Here is a 19,916-nt window from a genome sequence, read left to right on the forward strand (position 1 = left end):
GGCCTTGGAGTACAGAATGAAGCAGGGCAAAGGCTAAGAGTTTTGCCAAGAGAACACACTGGTCATAGCAAACACCCGAACAGCAAGGAGAGATAAGAAAGCCTTCCTCAGTGATCAATGCAAAGAAATAGAGGAAAACAACAGAATGGGAAAGACTAGAGATCTCTTCAAGAAAATTAGGGATACCAAGGGAACATTTCAGGCAAAGATGGGCTCAATAAAGGACAGAAATGGTAAGGACCTAACAGAAGCAGAAGATATTAAGAAGAGGTGGCAAGAATACACAGAAGAACTGTACAGAAAAGATATTCACAACCCAGATAATCACAACGGTGTGATCACTCACCTAGAGCCAGACATCCTGGAATGTGAAGTCAAGTGGGCCTTAGGAAAAAGCTAGTGGAGGTGACAGAATCCCAGTTGAGCTATTTCAAATCCTGAAAGATGATGCTGTGAATGTGCTGCACTCAATATGCCAGCAAATTTGGAAAACTCAGCAGTGGCCACAGGACTGGAAAAGGTCAGTGTTCATTCCAATCCCAAAAAAGGCAATGCCAAAGAATGCTCAAACTACCGCACAATTGCACTCATCTCACACGCTAGTAAAGTCATGCTCAAAATTCTCCAAGCCAGGCTTCAGCAATATGTGAACCGTGAACTTCCAGATGTTCATGCTGGTTTTAGAAAAGGCAGAGGCACCAGAGATCAAATTGCCAACATCCGCTGGATCATGGAGAAAGCAAGAGAGTTCCAGAAAAACATCTATTTCTGCTTTATTGTCTATGCAAAGCCTTTGACTGTGTGGATCACAATAAACTGTGGAAAATTTTTCAAGAGATGGGAATACCAGACCACCTGACCTGCCTCTTGAGAAACCTGTATGCAGGTCAGGAAGCATAGTTAGAACTGGACATGGAACAGCAGACTGGTTCCAAGTAGGAAAAGGAGTATGTTAAGGCTGTATATTGTCACCCTGCTTATTTAACTTACATGCAGAGTATATTATGAGAAACGCTGGGCTGGAGGAAGCACAAGCTGGAATCAAGATTGCCAGGAGAAATGTCAATAACCTCAGATATGCAGATGACACCACCCTTATGGCAGAAAGTGAAGAAGAACTAAAGAGCCTCTTGATGAAAGTGAAAGAGGAGAGTGAAAAACTTGTCTTAAAGCTCAACATTCAGAAAACTAAGATCATGGCATCTGGTCCCATCACTTCATGGCAAATAGATGAGGAAACAGTGGAAACAGTGGCTCCAAAATTTATTTTGGGGCTCCAAAATCACTGCAGATGGTGAGTGCAGCCATGAAATTAAAAGACAGTTACTCCTTAGAAGAAAGTTACGACCAACCTAGACAGCATATTAAAAAGCAGAGATATTACTTTGCCAACCAAGGTCCATCTAGTCAAGGCTATGGGTTTTCCAGTGGTCATGTATGGATGTGAGAGTTGGACTGTGAAGAAAGCTGAGCGCCGAAGAATTGATGCTTTTGAACTGTGGTGCTGGAGAAGACTCTTGAGAGTCCCTTGGACTGCAAGGAGATCCAACCAGTCCGTCCTAAAGGAGATCAATCCTGGGTGTTCATTGAAGGACTGATGTTGAAGCTGAAATTCCAATACTTTGGCCACCTGATGTGAAGAGCTGACTCATTTGAAAAGACCCTCATGCTGGGAAAGATTGAGGGCAGGAGGAGAAGGGGACAACAGAAGATGAGATGGTTGGATGGTATCACCGACCCAATGGACATGGGTTTTGGTAGACTCTGGGAGTTGGTGATGGACAGGGAGGCCTGGTGTGCTGTGATTCGTGGGGTCGCAAAGAGTCGCACATGACTGAGCAACTGAACTGAAACTGAATAACTTTTAACAATGAGAACAAATAATCTATATATTATTATATGCAACAACATGGATTAATTCCTCAAACAAAATGTTGCAAGAAAGAAGCCAGGACAAATGAGTACAGGCCACATTCGAACTATAGAAAACATAAAAACAGGCAAAATTCATCTTAGGTTGTGAGAAGCCAGGACACAGTGGTTATCCTTAGGAAGAGGTAATGGCTGTTAAGGGACCTGATGGGGGTTTCTAGAGTGTTGGGAATGTTCTATTTGTTGATTTGCGTGCTGGTTATGACAAAGGAAGGGGGCAGGGCACAACCTTTAAAAGAATGGCATGGCCTGTTGTTGTTTAGTTGCTCAGGTGTGTCCAACTCTTTTGCAACCCCATGGACTGTAGCCCACCAGGCTCTTCTGTCCATGGGATTTCCCAGGCAAGAATACTGGAGTGGGTTGCCATTTCCTTCTCCAGAGGATCTTCCTGACCCAGGGATGGAACCTGTGTCTCCTGCATTCCCAGGCAGATTCTTCCCTGCATGACCTAAGGACACAACATAAAGTGATTAGAAGCAACTAGGTCCAAAATGGCCATGAGTTGTCTTCCATAAAGGCCAAACAGTGGGCAGTGGCCCAATTCCTGGCAATCCCCACCCTTTCCCCAAGATAGCTGGAATACTCCTCCTACTCATTCAGTTCACTTCAGTTCAGTCGCTCAGTTGTATCCGACTCTTTGCGACCCCATGAATCACGGCACCCCAGGCCTCCCTGTCCATCACCAACTCCCGGTAATTACCCACCCCCATAAATTCTGACAGCCCGATACCCTGCTGCCGCTTGGGCCTCTCGTGCCTTCCGAGATGGTCCACACTCTTGTGCACCGAGTGTTTCCTCCCTGAAGAGACCTTCTTTCACTCTACTGTGGCTCACTCTTGAATTCTTCCCTGCACAAAGCCAAGAACCTACACTTGGTGGCCGTCCCAGGGACTCAGATGTGACCATCCTCTTGTGCCCCACACTCTCCCTCCTGCCACAGTCACCGGGATATGATGAACTGTGATGACTCAGCAAGCTGTACATTTATGACAGGTGTACTTTTCTGTATGTATATTATACCTCCATAAAAAGGTTGTTGTTTTTTTAAATTAAAAAAGGTAAGTGCCAAAGGGACTGACTCAGCCACTGCCAGGCTTCAGGGCAATAACCCTGGGGACAGAGAGAGTGGGAACCACCCCCCTTCCACATGAGGAGAGAAGAACAGGTTGAGCCTCTGGGTCCTGGAGCAGAGAGACATGAGAACACTGAGCTGTTTGGGAACAGGATGGATCCTGAGGCTCAGGGGCCGTTGCTCAGAGCTTCAGCCCAATTTCACACCTAGGACACACAGAAACATGCAGGCTGCCCAGGAACCTGGAAATGATGATCTCATAAAAATATATCATTTAATTTTAACAACTCATTATCATTTCTTTTAAAGCAAGGAAGGCAAAATCCATCCTATTCAAGGAACCTTGGTCTTAGTCTGAAAGATTAAACGCTGGAGGACAAGGACACAACCTATAATTTGATCCCAGGGGAGAAAAACAGGCCTCTCTCTCTTGCTGCTGTAAATTATGGATAGAAGAAGCTTTCCTTTTTCACAAGTACTCAATGTCCCCTCATATGGTTTCCCAGCTGTGACCTCAGGGCTCCAGAAGCTCCTCAGTCACGTGTCAAGTCCCAGTCAGGGAGTGGATACCTCAACCATTTCCCATGATCTCTGGCATTAAGGAGACAGTATACCCAGAAGTCTTGCCCTGTGCGGTTTAGAGGGCAATCTTGACCCAGTACTCTGAGAGCATCAGCTCTGAAATGTGAATATGCCAAAGAATCATAAAAGGGCTTTTTGTCCTTCAGATTGGTTAATTTCTACTGAACTCTCTTCAATTCAACTGATTCTTTCTTCTGTTATTTCCGGTCTGCTGTTGAGCCCATTTGGTGAATTTTTAAATTTCGATATATTTTCAGTTCCAGAATTTCCATTTGGGACATTTTTTTATAATTTCTATTTCTCTGCTAAGATTTCCTATTTATTAAATCATTACAAGTAATCCTTAATATGCTTGAGCATTTTAAGAGCTACTTATAAATGCCCGTCCACTAATTCTATCATCTGGCTCATCTTGGGGTCAGTCTCCGTAGTCCATAGATGACCTTTTCTCTTGAGTAGAGGTAATGTTCTCCTATGTCTTCTTATGTTTACTAATTTTGGATAACCCTGGACATTGCAAATGATATGCTGCAGAGACTCAGGATTCTGTTACACTTCTTGCAAGAGAATTTGGTTGTTTGCTAAAACATTCCAGTGACTTGGCTATGCTCTAACTCCAAGCTCCGTCTTCCCTGCGGTAGATGGCAGCTGTCATCTTCATCCAGCTCTTTAGCCTCAGCTGGACTGCTTGGGGGCTGCCCCACACACCCACAATTCAGGGGTCAACTAGAGGTTTGGACATAGCTCATACACAGAACTTGAGACTCGACCTGTGTTGTTTTCTCCTTTCCAGGTCATCCCCTGCAACTCTCCAGGTGCTGCAGTGGCCCTGAACTCTGTCCTCTGGGCAGTCACTCCAGTAACAGCGAGTGTTTACTGAGCCTGAGCCATCTTGTTTGGTATCAACTGGGCTTGCTCTGAGATGGATAAGCCATAAAGCCTGAAGCCCCATCCAGTGCCACTGCTATCTTCCAAGTGGCCCCTTCTTTCAAATGTTACCTCTGCCTGTTTGGGTTGCTCTCTGGTGCCTTCAAGTAGTTGTTTTCATATTTTGCCCAGCATATACAGTCGTTTTCTGTGGGAGGGCTGGTCTGATAAGAACAGTTCTGCCATTACCAGGAGAACCCAGGCCCTGGTGTGCTAATATAAAATTGTGCAGTGTCAGGCACCCCTCCCAGAGGATATTGACTCAGTAGGCTTGGGTGAGGCCCAAGAGCCTACATTGTAGAAAGGCTGTTCAAATACCTAGCACATTGATTCCTCCTTATTTATTATGCACACACTCACAGAAAATCTAACCTAAGCTATATTTATTTACCAGAGAAAAATTACCAAAAATGCATACTTAACCACCAGTGTCAGTGACCCAGTAAAGCTCATGGATTCTCCTAAAGGAGGCTAAGCTCAGGATTGATTCAGTGGTTTGCAAGACATAGCATGAAGCCATGGGAATGGCACAGAGAACCAAAGCAAGCAGATCAAGAGACACTGGGTTTGTCCCCTAGCAGTGGGCCTGTAGACATGGTCCCCTCCAGAACCCCTGTGCAGTGAGCCTAGAGAAAGGAAAGGACTGACTCAGGGCAGACTGATGGGACTTAAGAAATGTCTGCAAACTGGAATCCTGGCTATCCCTTACACTGGATGAATTTAAGCCACTCAAGGCCAGGCCACACTTACTGCCTCAGCACTACCAGCTCATACCAGCACTCTGCCCGACTGGAGGAGGCACCCAATAAATATTTGCTAAATAAATAAAGAAAGTTATTTTCTGGTGCAGGAGGTTATCAAGCGAGTGATTTGGGTCAAAAGGCACTATGCATCAGAGAGAACAACCTCTCCAATGAGAGCTCTTCAGTTCAGGAAACAAAATCAAAACACCCTAAGTGGTTAGTAATTGAACACAACTCAATCTGAAAGACTTCCAAGACTGGCCTCACTCAATTTTCCCACCAAAGGGAGGCTCAATTCTTGCACTTATTTTAATAACACCTGTATCACAGGTACACTTACTGTATTGGAATTTTCTTGAAATTCTGAATCTGTGGACAGAAGGCTTAAATTCCTCAGACAAAGTGAGTGATTTGTATCCTGTGAAAGAAAAAAAAATTCTAATTGACAAACAATTGGGATTTACTGTATTCTATTATGTAATAAGACACTTGATTACAGTGTCCCTAAGATTCCAAATGTCTAGAGAATAAAAAACCATTCAAAACAAAGGCTACATGAATTATTTCAATTTTTAAAATCCTGATATTCTTAAGAAGAAATTGTTTACGTTCTTAAACATGGTTAGTAGAGTTTAAGAATTATCTTATGACTCAGGCTCCAGAGTAACAAAAGCTATAATAACATGAAATCAACAATATTTGTGAAATTGGTCTATCATTGACAAAGCAATACATGACTTCATTTACTACTAATATAATCCTCTGTAGTATTATTTCACATTCCCATTTTAAGTATGAGGAAATTAATGCTAAGATTAGCAGTGAACGGTCCAAAAGTCACACTGCTAATTAACATAACCCAGACCCAGTGCTTCTGACTGCAAGTCCATCTTCCATTACTTCACTGTGGCCCCAGCATGCGCATCTCAGGGACTGTCACTTAGAGTGGTGCTGAGGGGTTACTATTCCTATACGGGTACTGTGCTAACTCAGAATTCTGGATTCCCAGAATGCCAGCTGTGACTCACATACTTTATGTGGCTGCCCTACTTTACCTCATGCATCATATGTTCTGACTCGTGCATGTATTTAACAAATACTCACTGAGCATCTAATATGTATTAAGCCCTGTTCCTGGCCCAGGGATACAGTAATAAAGTGCCTGCCACCAGAGAGCTTCCATTCAGTGTGGGGAGGGGGCCAGACAAAAAACCAAATAAATATACAGTATACAAGAAACTAAGGGGAGTCGAGAAGGCGAGAGTAAGAGATGCTCTTTTATCAGATCAGGAAGGGACTCTTGGAGCAGATACTGAAGAAGGCGTGGGCCATGCACACACGTGGGGAAAGTGATTCACACAGAGGGTACAGCACACACAAAGGCCTGGAGGCAAGGTGGGCTTCCCCAGTTCAAGGAACCGCAAGGTGGATGGTACGACTCAAGTGAAATGAAGGGAAGTAAACGAAGAGAAGTGACCAGGCCAGAGTGTCCAGGACCTTCTGGGCCACTGGGGAGATTCTGACTTTTACCTTAAGCGATGTAAGAAGCTCCTGAAGGGGTATAAGCAGAGAACAGACGTGATTAGCCTCATTGTTTAGGAAGATCAGGGTGGAGTATCAGTGGGGAGAAGGGAGGGGAAAGGTTTTCTTAACAACCACTTAGCAGGTCATTGCAAGAATCCAGGCCAGACAATGACAAGGGCTTGAATGAAGTAATCAGATCAGATTCTAGGAAGATGGAACTGATAGATGCCGGTGGGTGTGTGGAATGAGGGAAAAAAAGAGGAGTCAAGAATGACTCCAGTATGTTTGGCCTGCGCCACTAGAAAAACAGAGGTGCCATTTAGTAAGATGTGGAAGACGGCAGGAGGAACAAGTTGGACGCGTCAGGGCTGGGAAACGTAGTATCACCTGGGTGGAGACATCGAGTAGGAGGTTGAATACATGTCTAAAGTTCAGGAGGAAATCTGGGCTAGAGATATAAATTTAGGACTCAAAGGCAATCTTGATGCCTTTGAAAGCCTAAGACTAGAGCAGATTCCCTCCACTGGGGAACTAACAGTCAGCCAAGAGATGTGAAGTCTGGACCCTGTGCACGGGGACCTCCAATGCGTAAAAGCTATTGGTGAGAAACTGTGACTGTTACAAAAGCGAGAAAACTGATCATGACTTCACAAACGCAGCTTTGCAAAGACTCTCAAGTCTTAGTGTTTTTATCTGGTTTTACAGACCGGGAGACTGAGGCACAACGAAGCCATCTACCGAAGGTCATGTGTCTAGTGGAGGAGCTTGGATGTGAGTTCAGATTCTTCACAACCTCGTATGATTCGGGGGGGGTCAAGAACCAGGCTCTGGAATCAGATGGTCTGCCTAAAGGGCACTAATTACAACCTTTGGATACTTAGCCAAGATATTTAATTTCTCCTTACCTCGGGTTTCTCTATCAGTGGTATGGGAATAATAATACTGACCTCTTGTAAGCAGGATAATTCACTGAAGAAAACTTAGCACAGTACTTGGCATACAGTAAACATTCAGTAAATATTATTACCAATAAGACACAGGAGGAAGAGCCCTTTTAAAGGGATCCTTTTCTGTTTAAAAATCAGAAACCACAGAATCATGCTGTCTCTCCCCAAATCAAAACCATATTACATACTTTAAGAACCTTGTTATTCTAAAGGGGGTCAGTGAGCTTCCAGTTTATTTATAAAATAGTAAAATAACAACAGTTCTCTCTTTTTGGGTGCAAAAGACATAAGGTAAGTGCCCAAACTCGTATCAGAAGTAGTAACAGTAAATTTATCCCAGGATCTCTCTGGAAAGAAGCCATAGAGGAGAGGGCTTGGTAAAGAAAAACAGACAAAACCACCTAAACCTCTGCAGAGGCTTGTCTGTGGTTCAGTGCCTTAAAGGCAGTGGCTATCGAACCACTAGGTCTGCAGACAATTCTAAAGGGCAGGGGACCACCCCTCCCCAGACTCCACCTGGTTCTCCAGCGATGGATTAATGGAAGGGTGAAGCAAATCATTAAATTGTGTCCCAAACTCAAGTTCAAATGTACTATTTTACAGGACATGAATGGGAAAATAACACCCTTTGAGAGCACCTGGCCGACCCTGTGGTAGCCATTCTGAGACCTCTGGTTCCAAGACACCTCTTCCATCAGACCTGACGGAGGGGAGGCGGAGCCAAATCAGGGGCTGACGCACAGGGAGCCTGGTGAAATCTCTGGCTTCTGCCACCCCCTCACAAAGACATAGATCTTGACACCGATTCCTTCTTTCTTGCTAACAGACTTAGAGAAAAGGCATTTTAACCTTTTATTTTGAGACACAAACAACTGTCGCTGTTCTATGCTGCCCAGATCAAAACGAGAGACAAAACACTCCACACCTCTGATCCGCTGTGATTTAGAAGTGCACTGTATGAGCTTCCTTTGTTATCGTGACCTTTCATGTGACTTTTGAGACTGTACTGAGTGCTGAATGTTTTCTCACAGCCATTGCTGGGGCAGAAAAAGGGTCTTTCACCTGCAAGAATGAAAAGAGGTGTTAATTTCACCATAAAATCATTTCACTGGATTGAGACATCTACTTTCCCCTAACATAGGGAAGTAAATATGCTAATGAGGGTTCAAGTAATACACTGGATCAATTACCCACAAGTTAACCATCCCAGTCCTAAAATTTAATGCAGAGCAAAGCACTGAGAATGGCCTGCTCTTTGGAAGTTAAAAGAGAAGACTAGTTTCTTTTCCCCTCCTCAGACTCTTTACTGAGTATCTCTGAATTGGTTTTATTTCTTAAGGTTAAGCTCCTGAGTCCAGTCTTTAGATCCTTTTAAACATCTGAGAGGAACTCAGACATTATAGGTGAAGGCCAACTGGTTAGACTTGCTCTCCCCACAAAGCGGAACAGGTCTCAATGGAAACACTCGTATTTACTGGCTCCTAAACTCACCAGTATGTGTACGGACGTGAGTTTTAAGGTGGTGGCTCGCTGCAAATGCTTTTCCACAGCCATCATGATCACACCTAAGGGAGTTGTTTAAGCAGAGAGGATAGCAGTCATTAGCTAATCGACCTTTATCTTCAATATCTCTTGTAAATACAAACTTAAAACTGCTCAGAACACTATGATCAGATCGACAAAACGGGTTTTACAGATGGGAATGATGACAGGTCCCTGGAAAAGTAAGGTGATGAATCTGGTATCAGAGGGAGAGGCTGGCCCAGGAAACATATTTCTTGTCCTACAGGTAAGGCACAAGCTGAGAGCCCTAACAAGAAACGCCTTTTGATGAATGATACAACAGAATTCTATTGACAAAGAGAACGCATATGGAAAACCTACTGTGGCAAATGAAACATAAGGAATATCGGTGATGGGTACAGAGGCTTCCACATAGGCACAGGGCGCAAAATACAACACTAGAGCAAAATCAGTCAGAATACACCGGCTACAATGTAATTATCTGTCATCTTCAGAGAACTTCTCTCTCTTACTTTCTTGATAACTAAACCCAGAGGCAATATTACCCTCCTTAGGACTCCAAGGGCATTCACCTGCATGCTGCTTTTATGGCGCCTGTCATTCCCAACCTTATTTTATCTCTGTGTGAATACATTTGTTATCTCCTCTCCTAGATTGCAATTCCTTTGAGGGCAGGGTCCATGTGGTTCTTCACATCTGCTGTAGCTCTTGCACAGAGCAGGCATTCGGTCACTATTTACATGAACAAATGCATATACTTATAAGCCAAAATATTTTATTTCTTTAAATAGAAAGCTTCTCTAAAGCATTTTACCTTTTAAGTACACAAAATCATTGCGTCTAAAGCCCCATCTAACATTCAAGAAAAATTAGCAGTTTTAATCTTGACAAAAACATGTGTAATTGAATAGAAATCAGAATCCCCTTGACAGCCGTATGGGGGAAAATGCAACCCAAGCTTCACAGCAGCTGGAGAGTAACCAACTAGGATCTAAACGTTCTTGCCTTTAGAGGGGCTATGACTCAGAAATGTATCTGTAATTCTTAAAAACACATTTCCATTTAATTGGTGTTTAAGAGTTGACTGGACTGAACTGAACTGAAGAGTTGACTGTCCCTGAAGACTTTCCGATTTTTAGGTGTCCTAATGAGATGAGTGATTTCAGAATAGAAAGGCAGCATATTTAATGCCATGAACCTAATAGCAATCCCTCCTGCCTAAATTCAGAGACATGTTTCTGAGACAGAGACAGTTTTCAGTAATATATCTATGTTGTATTTAGGATGAATCCTTACAAACTGATCACCTCATTAAAAACATCATATAATCACTCCAAAGTTGTTTTTCAATCCCTGCTGAATGCCCAGAACCACACTATATGCTGTGAGCACAGGAGAAAGTAGATGATACAACTCCTTCCTTCCAGCTTATATTTATACATGTATCAAATACGTAAGGAGAAGGCAACGGCAAGCCACTCCAGTACTATTGCCTAGAAAATCCCATGGATGGAGGAGCCTGGTAGGCTGTAGTCCATGGGGTCGCTAAGGGTCGGACACGACTGAGCGACTTCACTTTCACTTTCACACATTGGAGAAGGAAATGGCAACCCACTCCAGTGTTCTTGCCTGGAGAATCCCAGGGACGGGGAAGCCTGGTGGGCTGCCGTCTATGGGGTCACACAGAGTCGGACACGACTGAAGTGACTTAGCAGCAGCAGCAGCAGCAGCAGCAGCAAATACGTAAGTGTGTTCACATATATATATATATAAATGGAAATGGGTGGGCTGCCGTCTATGGGGTCGCACAGAGTCGGACATGACTGAAGCGACTTAGCAGCAGCAGCAGCAGCACTGTTTACAATAGCCAGGACATGGAAGTAACCTAGATGTCTATCGGCAGACGAATGGATAAGAAAGCTGCGGTACATATACACAATGGAATATTACTCAGCTATTAAAAAGAATGCATTTGAATCAGTTCTAATGAGGTGGATGAAACTGGAGCTTATTATACAGAGTGAAGTAAGTCAGAAAGAAAAACACCAATACAGTATACTAACGCATATATATGGAATTTAGAAAGACGGTACCAATAACCCTATATGCAAGACAGCAAAAGAGACACAGATGTATAAAACAGTCTTTTGGACTCTGTGGGAGAGGGCGAGGGTGGGATGATTTGAGAGAACAGCACTGAAACATGTATATTATCATATGTGAAACAGATCGCCAGTCCAGGTTTGATGCATGAGACAGGGTGCTTGGGGCCGGAGCACTGGGATGACCCTGAGGGATGGGATGGGGAGGGAGGTGGGAGGGGGGTCAGGATGGGGAACACATGTACACCCGTGGCTGATTCATGTCAATGTATGGCAAAAACCACTACAATATTGTAAAGTAATTAGACTCCAATTAACATAAATTAATTAATTTAAAAAAGACGCTCCTATGAGTGTATGTGCACAAAGCAACAACCAAACAAGTGATTGAAAACAAACACTACCTGTCCCACGGCTTAAGCATCTGTGCCCCTCACCCCCTCCTTCCCGCCTCACTCTTCCCAGGCAGGCGTCCTCACCCCCGTGCCCGGCGTCCCATTCTCACACTGTCTGGTTGCTTGTGGTTCTCTTCCACCAGAGCTGACTAAGGTTCTCAGGAGAGCCTGCATCTCAGCATTTCTCTAGTACTGATGAGGGCGTTTCAGTAAACGCTTCGTAAAAGTAAAGGGAAAGAATAAGGCAGAGACGCCATCGTCCACAGAGCAGGTAGAGACGCTCTTGGACCCCAGCACCCTTCCTTCAGTCTGCAGTAGTTTATAGCTATCCTGGGGACAGCGAACACTGCCCAAAGAACTAGCAAAGGGGATTTCCTTCCCATTTTGAAAAATACTAGAGTACATCAAGACACCCCCCCGAAACATGGTCAGTGATAAATAGAAAACAGCAAGACCCACCGAAATGGCTTTTCTCCTGTATGGGTTCGAATGTGCTTCCTCAGATCACTGAGTGTGGTGAAGTACTTGCTGCAGCCTTCAGATTCACAGTTAAACGTCTTCCCTGTGTGAAGCCTCTGATGTGCTTTCAGCCTGCAAGATACCCCAGAGAAATCCCCTTTGTCATAATGCACGCCAGAGCTTTCCCACTTCAGCTTAATGTGCATCAAGGTCAAGTACATAAGAATTCTACAGTCATGATACACTAATATCAACATTTTGTGCTCAAAGAGAAATTCAAAGAATTATGCAGCAGAGCGGTGTGAGTGTGACCCTGAAGCCAGGCTGCCTGGGACTCAAATTCTGGTCTCCTCTACCAGAAGGGGATCTTGACCCTCTCTGTGCTTCCATTCCCTTTGCAGCACACAGGACACTGCCGAGCACGCAGCAAGTGCTTTTCAAGTACTTGTGCTCAGCTGTGTCCGACTCTTTGCGATCCTACGGACTGGAGCCCACCAGTGTTAGCTATTATCATGTTTGCTATGTGATAGCCAACGCTGAAGACTAATATAAGTCTTCTGATATAAACGGTAGAAAAGACAGATGGCTAATGAAGACCACTCCCCACTTCTTGGGGGTACAAAAAAGCTAATCTTCAAGTTGAGGCTGGGAAGGAAATCAAAGAATCCTTAATATCAAGTTCCTGAACCAACAGGAGATATTATTCCATACCAACTACTAAAATCCTCAGGCCGGGATGTCATTCCGGGAGACACAAATCCAGACACAAAGCTTCTCTGACGGGAACCGACCCAGGATGTGTCCATGTTACAGCTCCTCTGAGGAACCGTGAGCAGCTGAGCGTGGCTGCCCTCCTGAGAGCCCCACATGCGAGCGTCCGCACGGTGCAGGGCGGGCACTGTGGTCACGACACAGCCAGGCTCGACACAGCCAGGCTCGGAGGCTGGCGGTGCTTGGGGGGGTGCTGACCTGTACAGCGTGTTGAACGCCTTCTCACAGCCCTGCACGTCGCACTCAAATGGCTTCTCCTTCGTGTGCACCCGCACATGGATCCTGAGGCTGTAGGAGGTGAGGAAGGCCTTGCCGCAGCCCTCCTGGTTACAGACGAAGGTGTATTCCCCTCGATGGGTCTTCTGGTGGGTGCGCAGGTTGCCTGCTGTGCTGTAGGTGCGGGGACAGCCCTCAAAGGTGCACTGGTACCGCTTTACCTGGCAGACGGAGGACACCTCATCAGTGGCACAACAGAGCTGCCCAGGGCCTAACTCCCCCCAGAGCCAGGCTCTCAGGAGAGGCAGGTGAGATACACAGGCTTCTGTCGTCGACACAGAAAGCACCCTCTAACACCAGTGGGGAACTCTTCCTGCTGAGCAAATTACACCGGGGCAACAAATGATGAGAGCAATGGGCAAGAGACAAAGCAGAGGTAGTTAAATACTCTAAATGAATATAAGACCGGGATCCAGTCAACACCCACCCCCTAAAGGTGGGCATATACTAATACACTCACCCACACTCAACTAGAATTTGACTTTAGGGTTTGACTCAACATCCTGTCCTCTGGGCCTGTAACCTGATGAGAATTAACCAATATAAAACTGAGTTTAAAACATTCTGAAATTTATATACTCAGTCATAGGTGTACTAATTCAGTTATATACCAGCATAGTCTCTTCTAGAATTTCAGATCTACACAATGAAAAATACGCATCATGGATTTCGGGGAATGTTTGGTAGCATGGCATTTCTCAAACTGCCATCCTCTTGGTCCCCTTCCCTCACCACTCTTCCTGGAAAGTGAGCTATCCACAGGAGCCTCCACTTCCCTCAATGCCTGTGGGACCACTCGGCAAGGTGCCTTCAATGGCCGAAACCATGCTCCTGAACTTGCTGGTGGTCAAACTCTTTCCTCCTTCCCAATTTTCCTTTAGTATTTGAAAAACATTTCTCACCAATGCCCTCTCCTTCTGAAAACATGCCCTACACCACAAAGCAATTCCGTAGGGCTCTTTATCTTCTTCCCTGAGTCAGTCACTCCTTTTCTGTAACCTCTACATATAGCTTCAGCCCAAAGCTTCTCTCTCATCTTCCAAACCTTCCCCATCTCTCTCCTGGGAAAGGGGAAGCATCACAGCCTTGGCTGGAGAAAAATGAATACTGGTGCTTAGGTCCAGGACTTTGAGCAGGTCTTTCCACGTCTCTGAACTAAAGGGTCTTGATTTCTGCATGGCAGAACTGAAGGCCCTGCTGTCTCACGGTGCTTGTGAGCAGAACAAAATGAGACAAAGCATCTGTGGAAAGACTCCGTCAAGGTCCTGACACTACACAGAGCAAGGCGCTAGTTCTGCCTATTCTTCAGCGTCAGCAAACACCTTCCTCCTTTAATCCTCATCATCTCCAAGCTTTAGTCTACTACTCTTGCCACACGACTGGTATTCATTCAACAGTTAATGAACTCCTATAGCCCAGGCAACAAGCTAGATACCACAGATAAAAAGGTGAACAAGACAAAAAGCTTTCTTTCTAAGAAGCATCATTTTAAGGAGGCACATGTGCACAAATGATTATAGACTGTGCTGAGTTGGACGATGTACACACCCACGGTGCTTGGGAAACATAAAAAAGGGAAAACTAATCCTCAAAATTAGAGATTCCAAGGGAACATTTCATGCAAAGATGGGCTCGATAAAGGACAGAAATGGTGTGGACCTAACAGAAGCAGAAGATATTAAGAAGAGGTGGCAAGAATACACAGAAGAACTGTATAAAAAAGATCTTCACGACCAAGATAGTCACGATAACGTGATCACTGACCTAGAGCCAGACAACTTGGAATGTGAAGTCAAGTGGGCCTTAGAAAGCATCACTACGAACAAAGCTAGTGGAGGTGATGGAATTCCAGTTGAGCTATTTCAAGTCTTGAAAGATGATGCTGTGAAAGTGCTGCACTCAATATGCCAGCAGATTTGGAAAACTCAGCAGTGGCCACAGGACTGGAAGAGGTCAGTCTTCTTTCCAATCCCAAAGAAAGGCAATGCCAAAGAATGCTCAAACTACCACACAAATGCACTCATCTCACACGCTAGTAAAGTCATGCTCAAAATTCTCCAAGCCAGGCTTCAGCATATGTGAACCGTGAACTCCCAGATGTTCAAGCAGGTTTTAGAAAAGGCAGAGGCACCAGAGATCAAATTGCCAACATCCGCTGGATCATGGAGAAAGCAAGAGAGTTCCAGAAAAACATCTATTTCTGCTTCACTGACTATGCCAAAGCCTTTGACTGTGTAGATCACAATAAACTGTGGAGCATTCTGAAAGAGACGGGAATACCAGACCACCTGACCTGCCTCTTGAGAAACCTGTATGCAGGTCAGGAAGCAACAGTCAGAACTGTACATGGAACAACAGGCTGGTTCCAAATAGGAAAAGGTGTACGTCAAGGTTGTATATTGTCACCTTGCTTATTTAACTTATATGCAGAGTACATCATGAGGAATGCTGGGCTGGAAGAAGCACAAGCTGGAATCAAGATTGCTGGGAGAAATATCAATAACCTCAGATATGCAGATGACACCACCCTTATGGCAGAAAGTGAAGAGGAACTCAAAAGCCTCTTGATGAAAGTGAAAGAGGAGAGTGAAAAGGTTGGCTTGAAGCTCAACATTCAGAAAACAAAGATCACGGCATCTGGTCCCATCACTTCATGGGAAATAGATGGAAAAACAGTGGAAACAGTGTCAGACTTTATTTTTTTGGGCTCCAAAATCACTGTGGATGCTGATTGCAGCCATGAAATTAAAAGACGCTTGCTCCTTGGAAGGAAAGTTATGACCAACCTTGATAGTATATTAAAAAGCAGAGACATTACTTTGCCAACCAAAGTCCGTCTAGTCAAGGCAATGGTTTTTCCCGTGGTCATGTATGGATGTGAGAGTTGGACTGTGAAGAAAGCTGATCGCCGAAGAATCGATGCTTTTGAACTGTGGTGTTGGAGAAGACTCTTGAGAGTCCCTTGGACTGCAAGGAGATCCAACCAGTCCATTCTAAAGGAGATCAATCCTGGGTGTTCATTGGAAGAACTGATGCTAAAGCTGAAACTGCAATGCTTTGGCCACCTCATGCGACGAGTTGACTCACTGGAAAAGACTCTGATGCTGGGGAAGGTTGGGGGCGGGAGGAGAAGGGGACGACAGAGAATGAGATGGCTGGATGGCATCACTGACTCGATGGACATGAGTTTGAGTGTACTCCGGGAGTTGGTGATGGATAGGGAGGCCTGGCGTGCTGTGATTCATGGGGTCGCAGAGAGTTGGACACGACTGAGTGACTGATCTGATCTGATCTGATCTGAATCCTCAGATGCTGGGAGGGATTGGGGGCAGGAGGAGAAGGGGATGACAGAGGATGAGATAGCTGGATGGCATCACTGACTCGACGGACATGAGTTTGAGTGAACTCCGGGAGTTGGTGATGGACAGGGAGGCCTGGCGTGCTGTGATTCATGGGGTCGCAGAGGGTTGGACATGACTGAGCGACTGAACTGACCTGAATCCTCCTCAGAAAGACTGGACTCAGTGAAGGCTTAGAAACAGGCATTCTGTCTGAACTTAGGGTGTGTTCTGGTTTGCCTATTGGTCTATTTTTTAGGGATTAACTGAAAAAGTGTTCCTTAGACAAACTGGAAGAGAGAGGCATTCCAAAAGAGGTAACGCCTTGACAACTACATGCAGAGACGAGTGAGCACTCTGGTCCAGGAGACCACAAACACACCTCAGTAGGTAAGAGACAGGAAAAAGAATCTAGAAAAATGAGTGAAGCCTCCTCAGTTAAGCTGTGAAGTAGAGGAACAGGACAACAGGGAGCCAAGATAATCTTGGTTTTAACCAAGACAGTAACACAACCAGATGAGGGTTTAGAAGAGATCGTTCTGGAAACCTATGGAAGACAGACTGGAAGGGTAAGCGAACAGAAGAAGGGGTAGCACAGGTTAAGAGAAGGAGGAAAACTGTCCAAGACAGAGGTGAGAGGAAGCCAAACTAGGGAGGTGATGGGACTTCCCTGGCAGTTCAGGGGTTAAGACTCCGTGCTCCCAATTATAGGCAACCTGGGTTTAATCCCTGGTCAGGGAACTAAGATCCCACATGTCACAGAGCATAAATAAATAAAGTGACAGTGGACATTATGAGAGATGAATTCCGGAGAAAATAAAAGTGGGGGGAAATGAGTGGCTCTAGTGACAACAGTTGTGCTCAGGCGTGGCAGCAATGGGGAGAGGCAAAGTCAAGATCAACTCCCAAGGTTACGGCCTGGATGATAAAGCCGATGGTCACATCCCAATTTTGGACTGGACAGAGGGTGGGGAGAGGTGATAAGTTGGGCTTGAGGTGCTGCCAGGTAGCAATGTCTAGTAGACACACATATAGGCTGGAAGCTAAAAAATAAAGTCTAGTGCAGGAGTTTCTGGTACACAGATAATAGTTGCCTTTACTATATAACAAAGCAGGCTGGTTCAAGGCCCAACTCTGCTACTTGCTGTGTAACTCTGGGAAAATTACTTAAGCTAAGTCTCCAACTCCTATTTACAACATGGAGGAAAGAAAATCAATCTTTTTAGGGTTGTTTTAAGGATTAGGGATAATTCATGTAAAGTATTTCAACACAGGGACTGGCATATAGTAGATGCTCAATAAAATCTTGGCCACGAGGCCAAAGGACGGACTTCTAAAGGTCACCAATGTTTAGGGAACTGGTAAAAAGAAGAGATGCCATTGATGGGTGAATGGGTGACAGGACTGGGGAATTGGGAAGAGAATACAAAGGACATGGAAGTCACAGAAGCCATAAGATAAAAGGTCTTAAGGAAAAGAGAATGATCAGGATGTTGTCAGAAAAAACAAGGAAGATAGGAAGGGCTAGGGAAAGTATAGGATCCAGCAGCTAGGAATTCACCAAGGACTCAGCAAGACTAGTTTCAATGGACTGATGAGGTCAGAAGTCTGGCTTTAGGGTGAATCATGAAAGGCAGGGACAGAGAATGGAGATGCAGAGTGGCAGCACAGGTGGACTTCTGAGTTGATAAAGTCTCGTTTGTGTGACGTAAGATATGTTTTCAGAGTATTTGGAAGGAAAAGGGTCCTGGAAGAAAGAAGCTGAGGATCTGGGAGGAACATGAAGATGAAGACGGGTAGAGGGAAAGGCCTCAGGTACAGAGGAGGACATTCAGAGAAGGAGGGTCTGATGTTAGGATGGGGTGACTCAAGGGCCTTTTGGGCCATGTGGTCTCTCTTACAGCTACTCAACTCCGCTGCCGTATGTATGTGGAAGTAACCATTTGTTGTTTAGACGCTAAGTTGTGTCTGACTCTTTTGCAACCCCATGGACTGTGGCCCGCCAGGCTCCTCTGTCCATGGGATTCTCCAGGCAAGAATACTGTGGTGGGTTGTCATTTCCTTTTCCAGGGGATCTTCCTGACCCAGGGATCAAAACTACATCTCCTGCATTGGCAGGCAGACTCTTTACCACTGAGCCATCTGGGAAGCACTGAAAGTAACCATCAGTTCAGTTCAGTTCAGTCGCTCAGTCGTGTCCGACTCTCCGCGACCCCATGAATCACAGCACGCCAGGCCTCCCTGTCCATCACCAACTCCCGGAGTTCACTCAAACTCATGTCCACAGAGTCGGTGATGCCATCCAGCCATCTCATTCTCTATTGTCCCGTTCTCCTCCCGCCCCCAACCTTTCCCAGCATCAGAGTCTTTTCCAGTGAGTCAACTCGTCAGTACATAAATGGACAAGCAAGGTTGTGCTCCAAAAAAACTTTATTTTTGGACAATGAAATATGAATTTCATCATTTTCATATATCATGAAATAATGTTCTTTTGATTAAAAATAATTTTTAAATGTGAAAACCATTCTACAAACACAGGCATCTGCCAAACCCTGAAAACCTGTGGGGGTGGGGAGGGAGGGGCCCTGAGTCCTCCCATCTCCCCTGGACTCCAGGTCCTTCTCTCAAAAGCCCAATCCCTAGCAGGATTTTAGGTTCCCCAGATAAGGGTTCCGGAGAAGGCAATGGCAAGCCACTCCAGTACTCTTGCCTAGAAAATCCCATGGATGGAGGAGCCTGGTAGGCTGCAGTCCGTGGGGTCGCTAAGGGTCGGACACGACTGAGCGACTTCACTTTCACACATTGGAGAAGGAAATGGCAACCCACTCCAGTGTTCTTGCCTGGAGAATCCCAGGGACGGGGGAGCCTGGTGGGCTGCCGTCAGTGGGGTCACACAGAGTCGGACACAACTGAAATGACTTAGCAGCAGCAGCAGCAGATAAGGGTTCTCCTGCTCACTCACACCTTTCCCTTCCCTAGGCCACATAGGAGGTGCTCCATAAATACCCGCTGAATTGAACTACTGACCAGGCATTCTCATGTCTCAGGGCCTAGTTTTGAAGCCAATCACCACCAGATTTATTCTAAAACAGTGCCCACACATGCCATTTCTCTGCTCAAATGATGAAGTCCCAACTCCCTAGCCATGTATTCAAATTCCTTCAAGGTCCTCTTCAGGCCAACAGCAGGGATCTGCTAAGGTCCACAAGGGACAGTACCCTCTTCTCTAACTGCGACACTAGAGTCCCATTTGCTGCCTTTGCTCTCTCTTTTCTCTCTACTGGAAACGCCCAGTTCCTTTCTTCTCTGCTTTCCCCAATCTCG

General features: G+C 45.3%; 1 protein-coding gene across 2 annotated transcripts in view; it reads right to left on the reverse strand.

Moving 5' to 3' along the window:
• The window catches only part of MTF1 (metal regulatory transcription factor 1), a 46,677-nt gene that overhangs the window by 14,484 nt on the left and 12,277 nt on the right, over positions 1-19,916 (reverse strand). For both annotated transcript variants that reach the window (XM_055401534.2, XM_055401533.2), the window contains exons 3-7: positions 13,177-13,415; positions 12,208-12,339; positions 9,219-9,292; positions 8,653-8,789; positions 5,597-5,674 (exon numbers count right to left, since the gene is read on the reverse strand). In XM_055401534.2, the coding sequence (XP_055257509.1) occupies positions 5,597-5,674; positions 8,653-8,789; positions 9,219-9,292; positions 12,208-12,339; positions 13,177-13,415 (660 nt within the window). The remainder of the gene's footprint in view (positions 1-5,596; positions 5,675-8,652; positions 8,790-9,218; positions 9,293-12,207; positions 12,340-13,176; positions 13,416-19,916) is intronic.

Source organism: Moschus berezovskii, chromosome 4 (assembly GCF_049115385.1).
Source record: "Moschus berezovskii isolate FMDL1 chromosome 4, NW_MosBer_1.0, whole genome shotgun sequence".
NCBI classification, from domain to species: Eukaryota; Metazoa; Chordata; class Mammalia; order Artiodactyla; family Moschidae; genus Moschus; species Moschus berezovskii.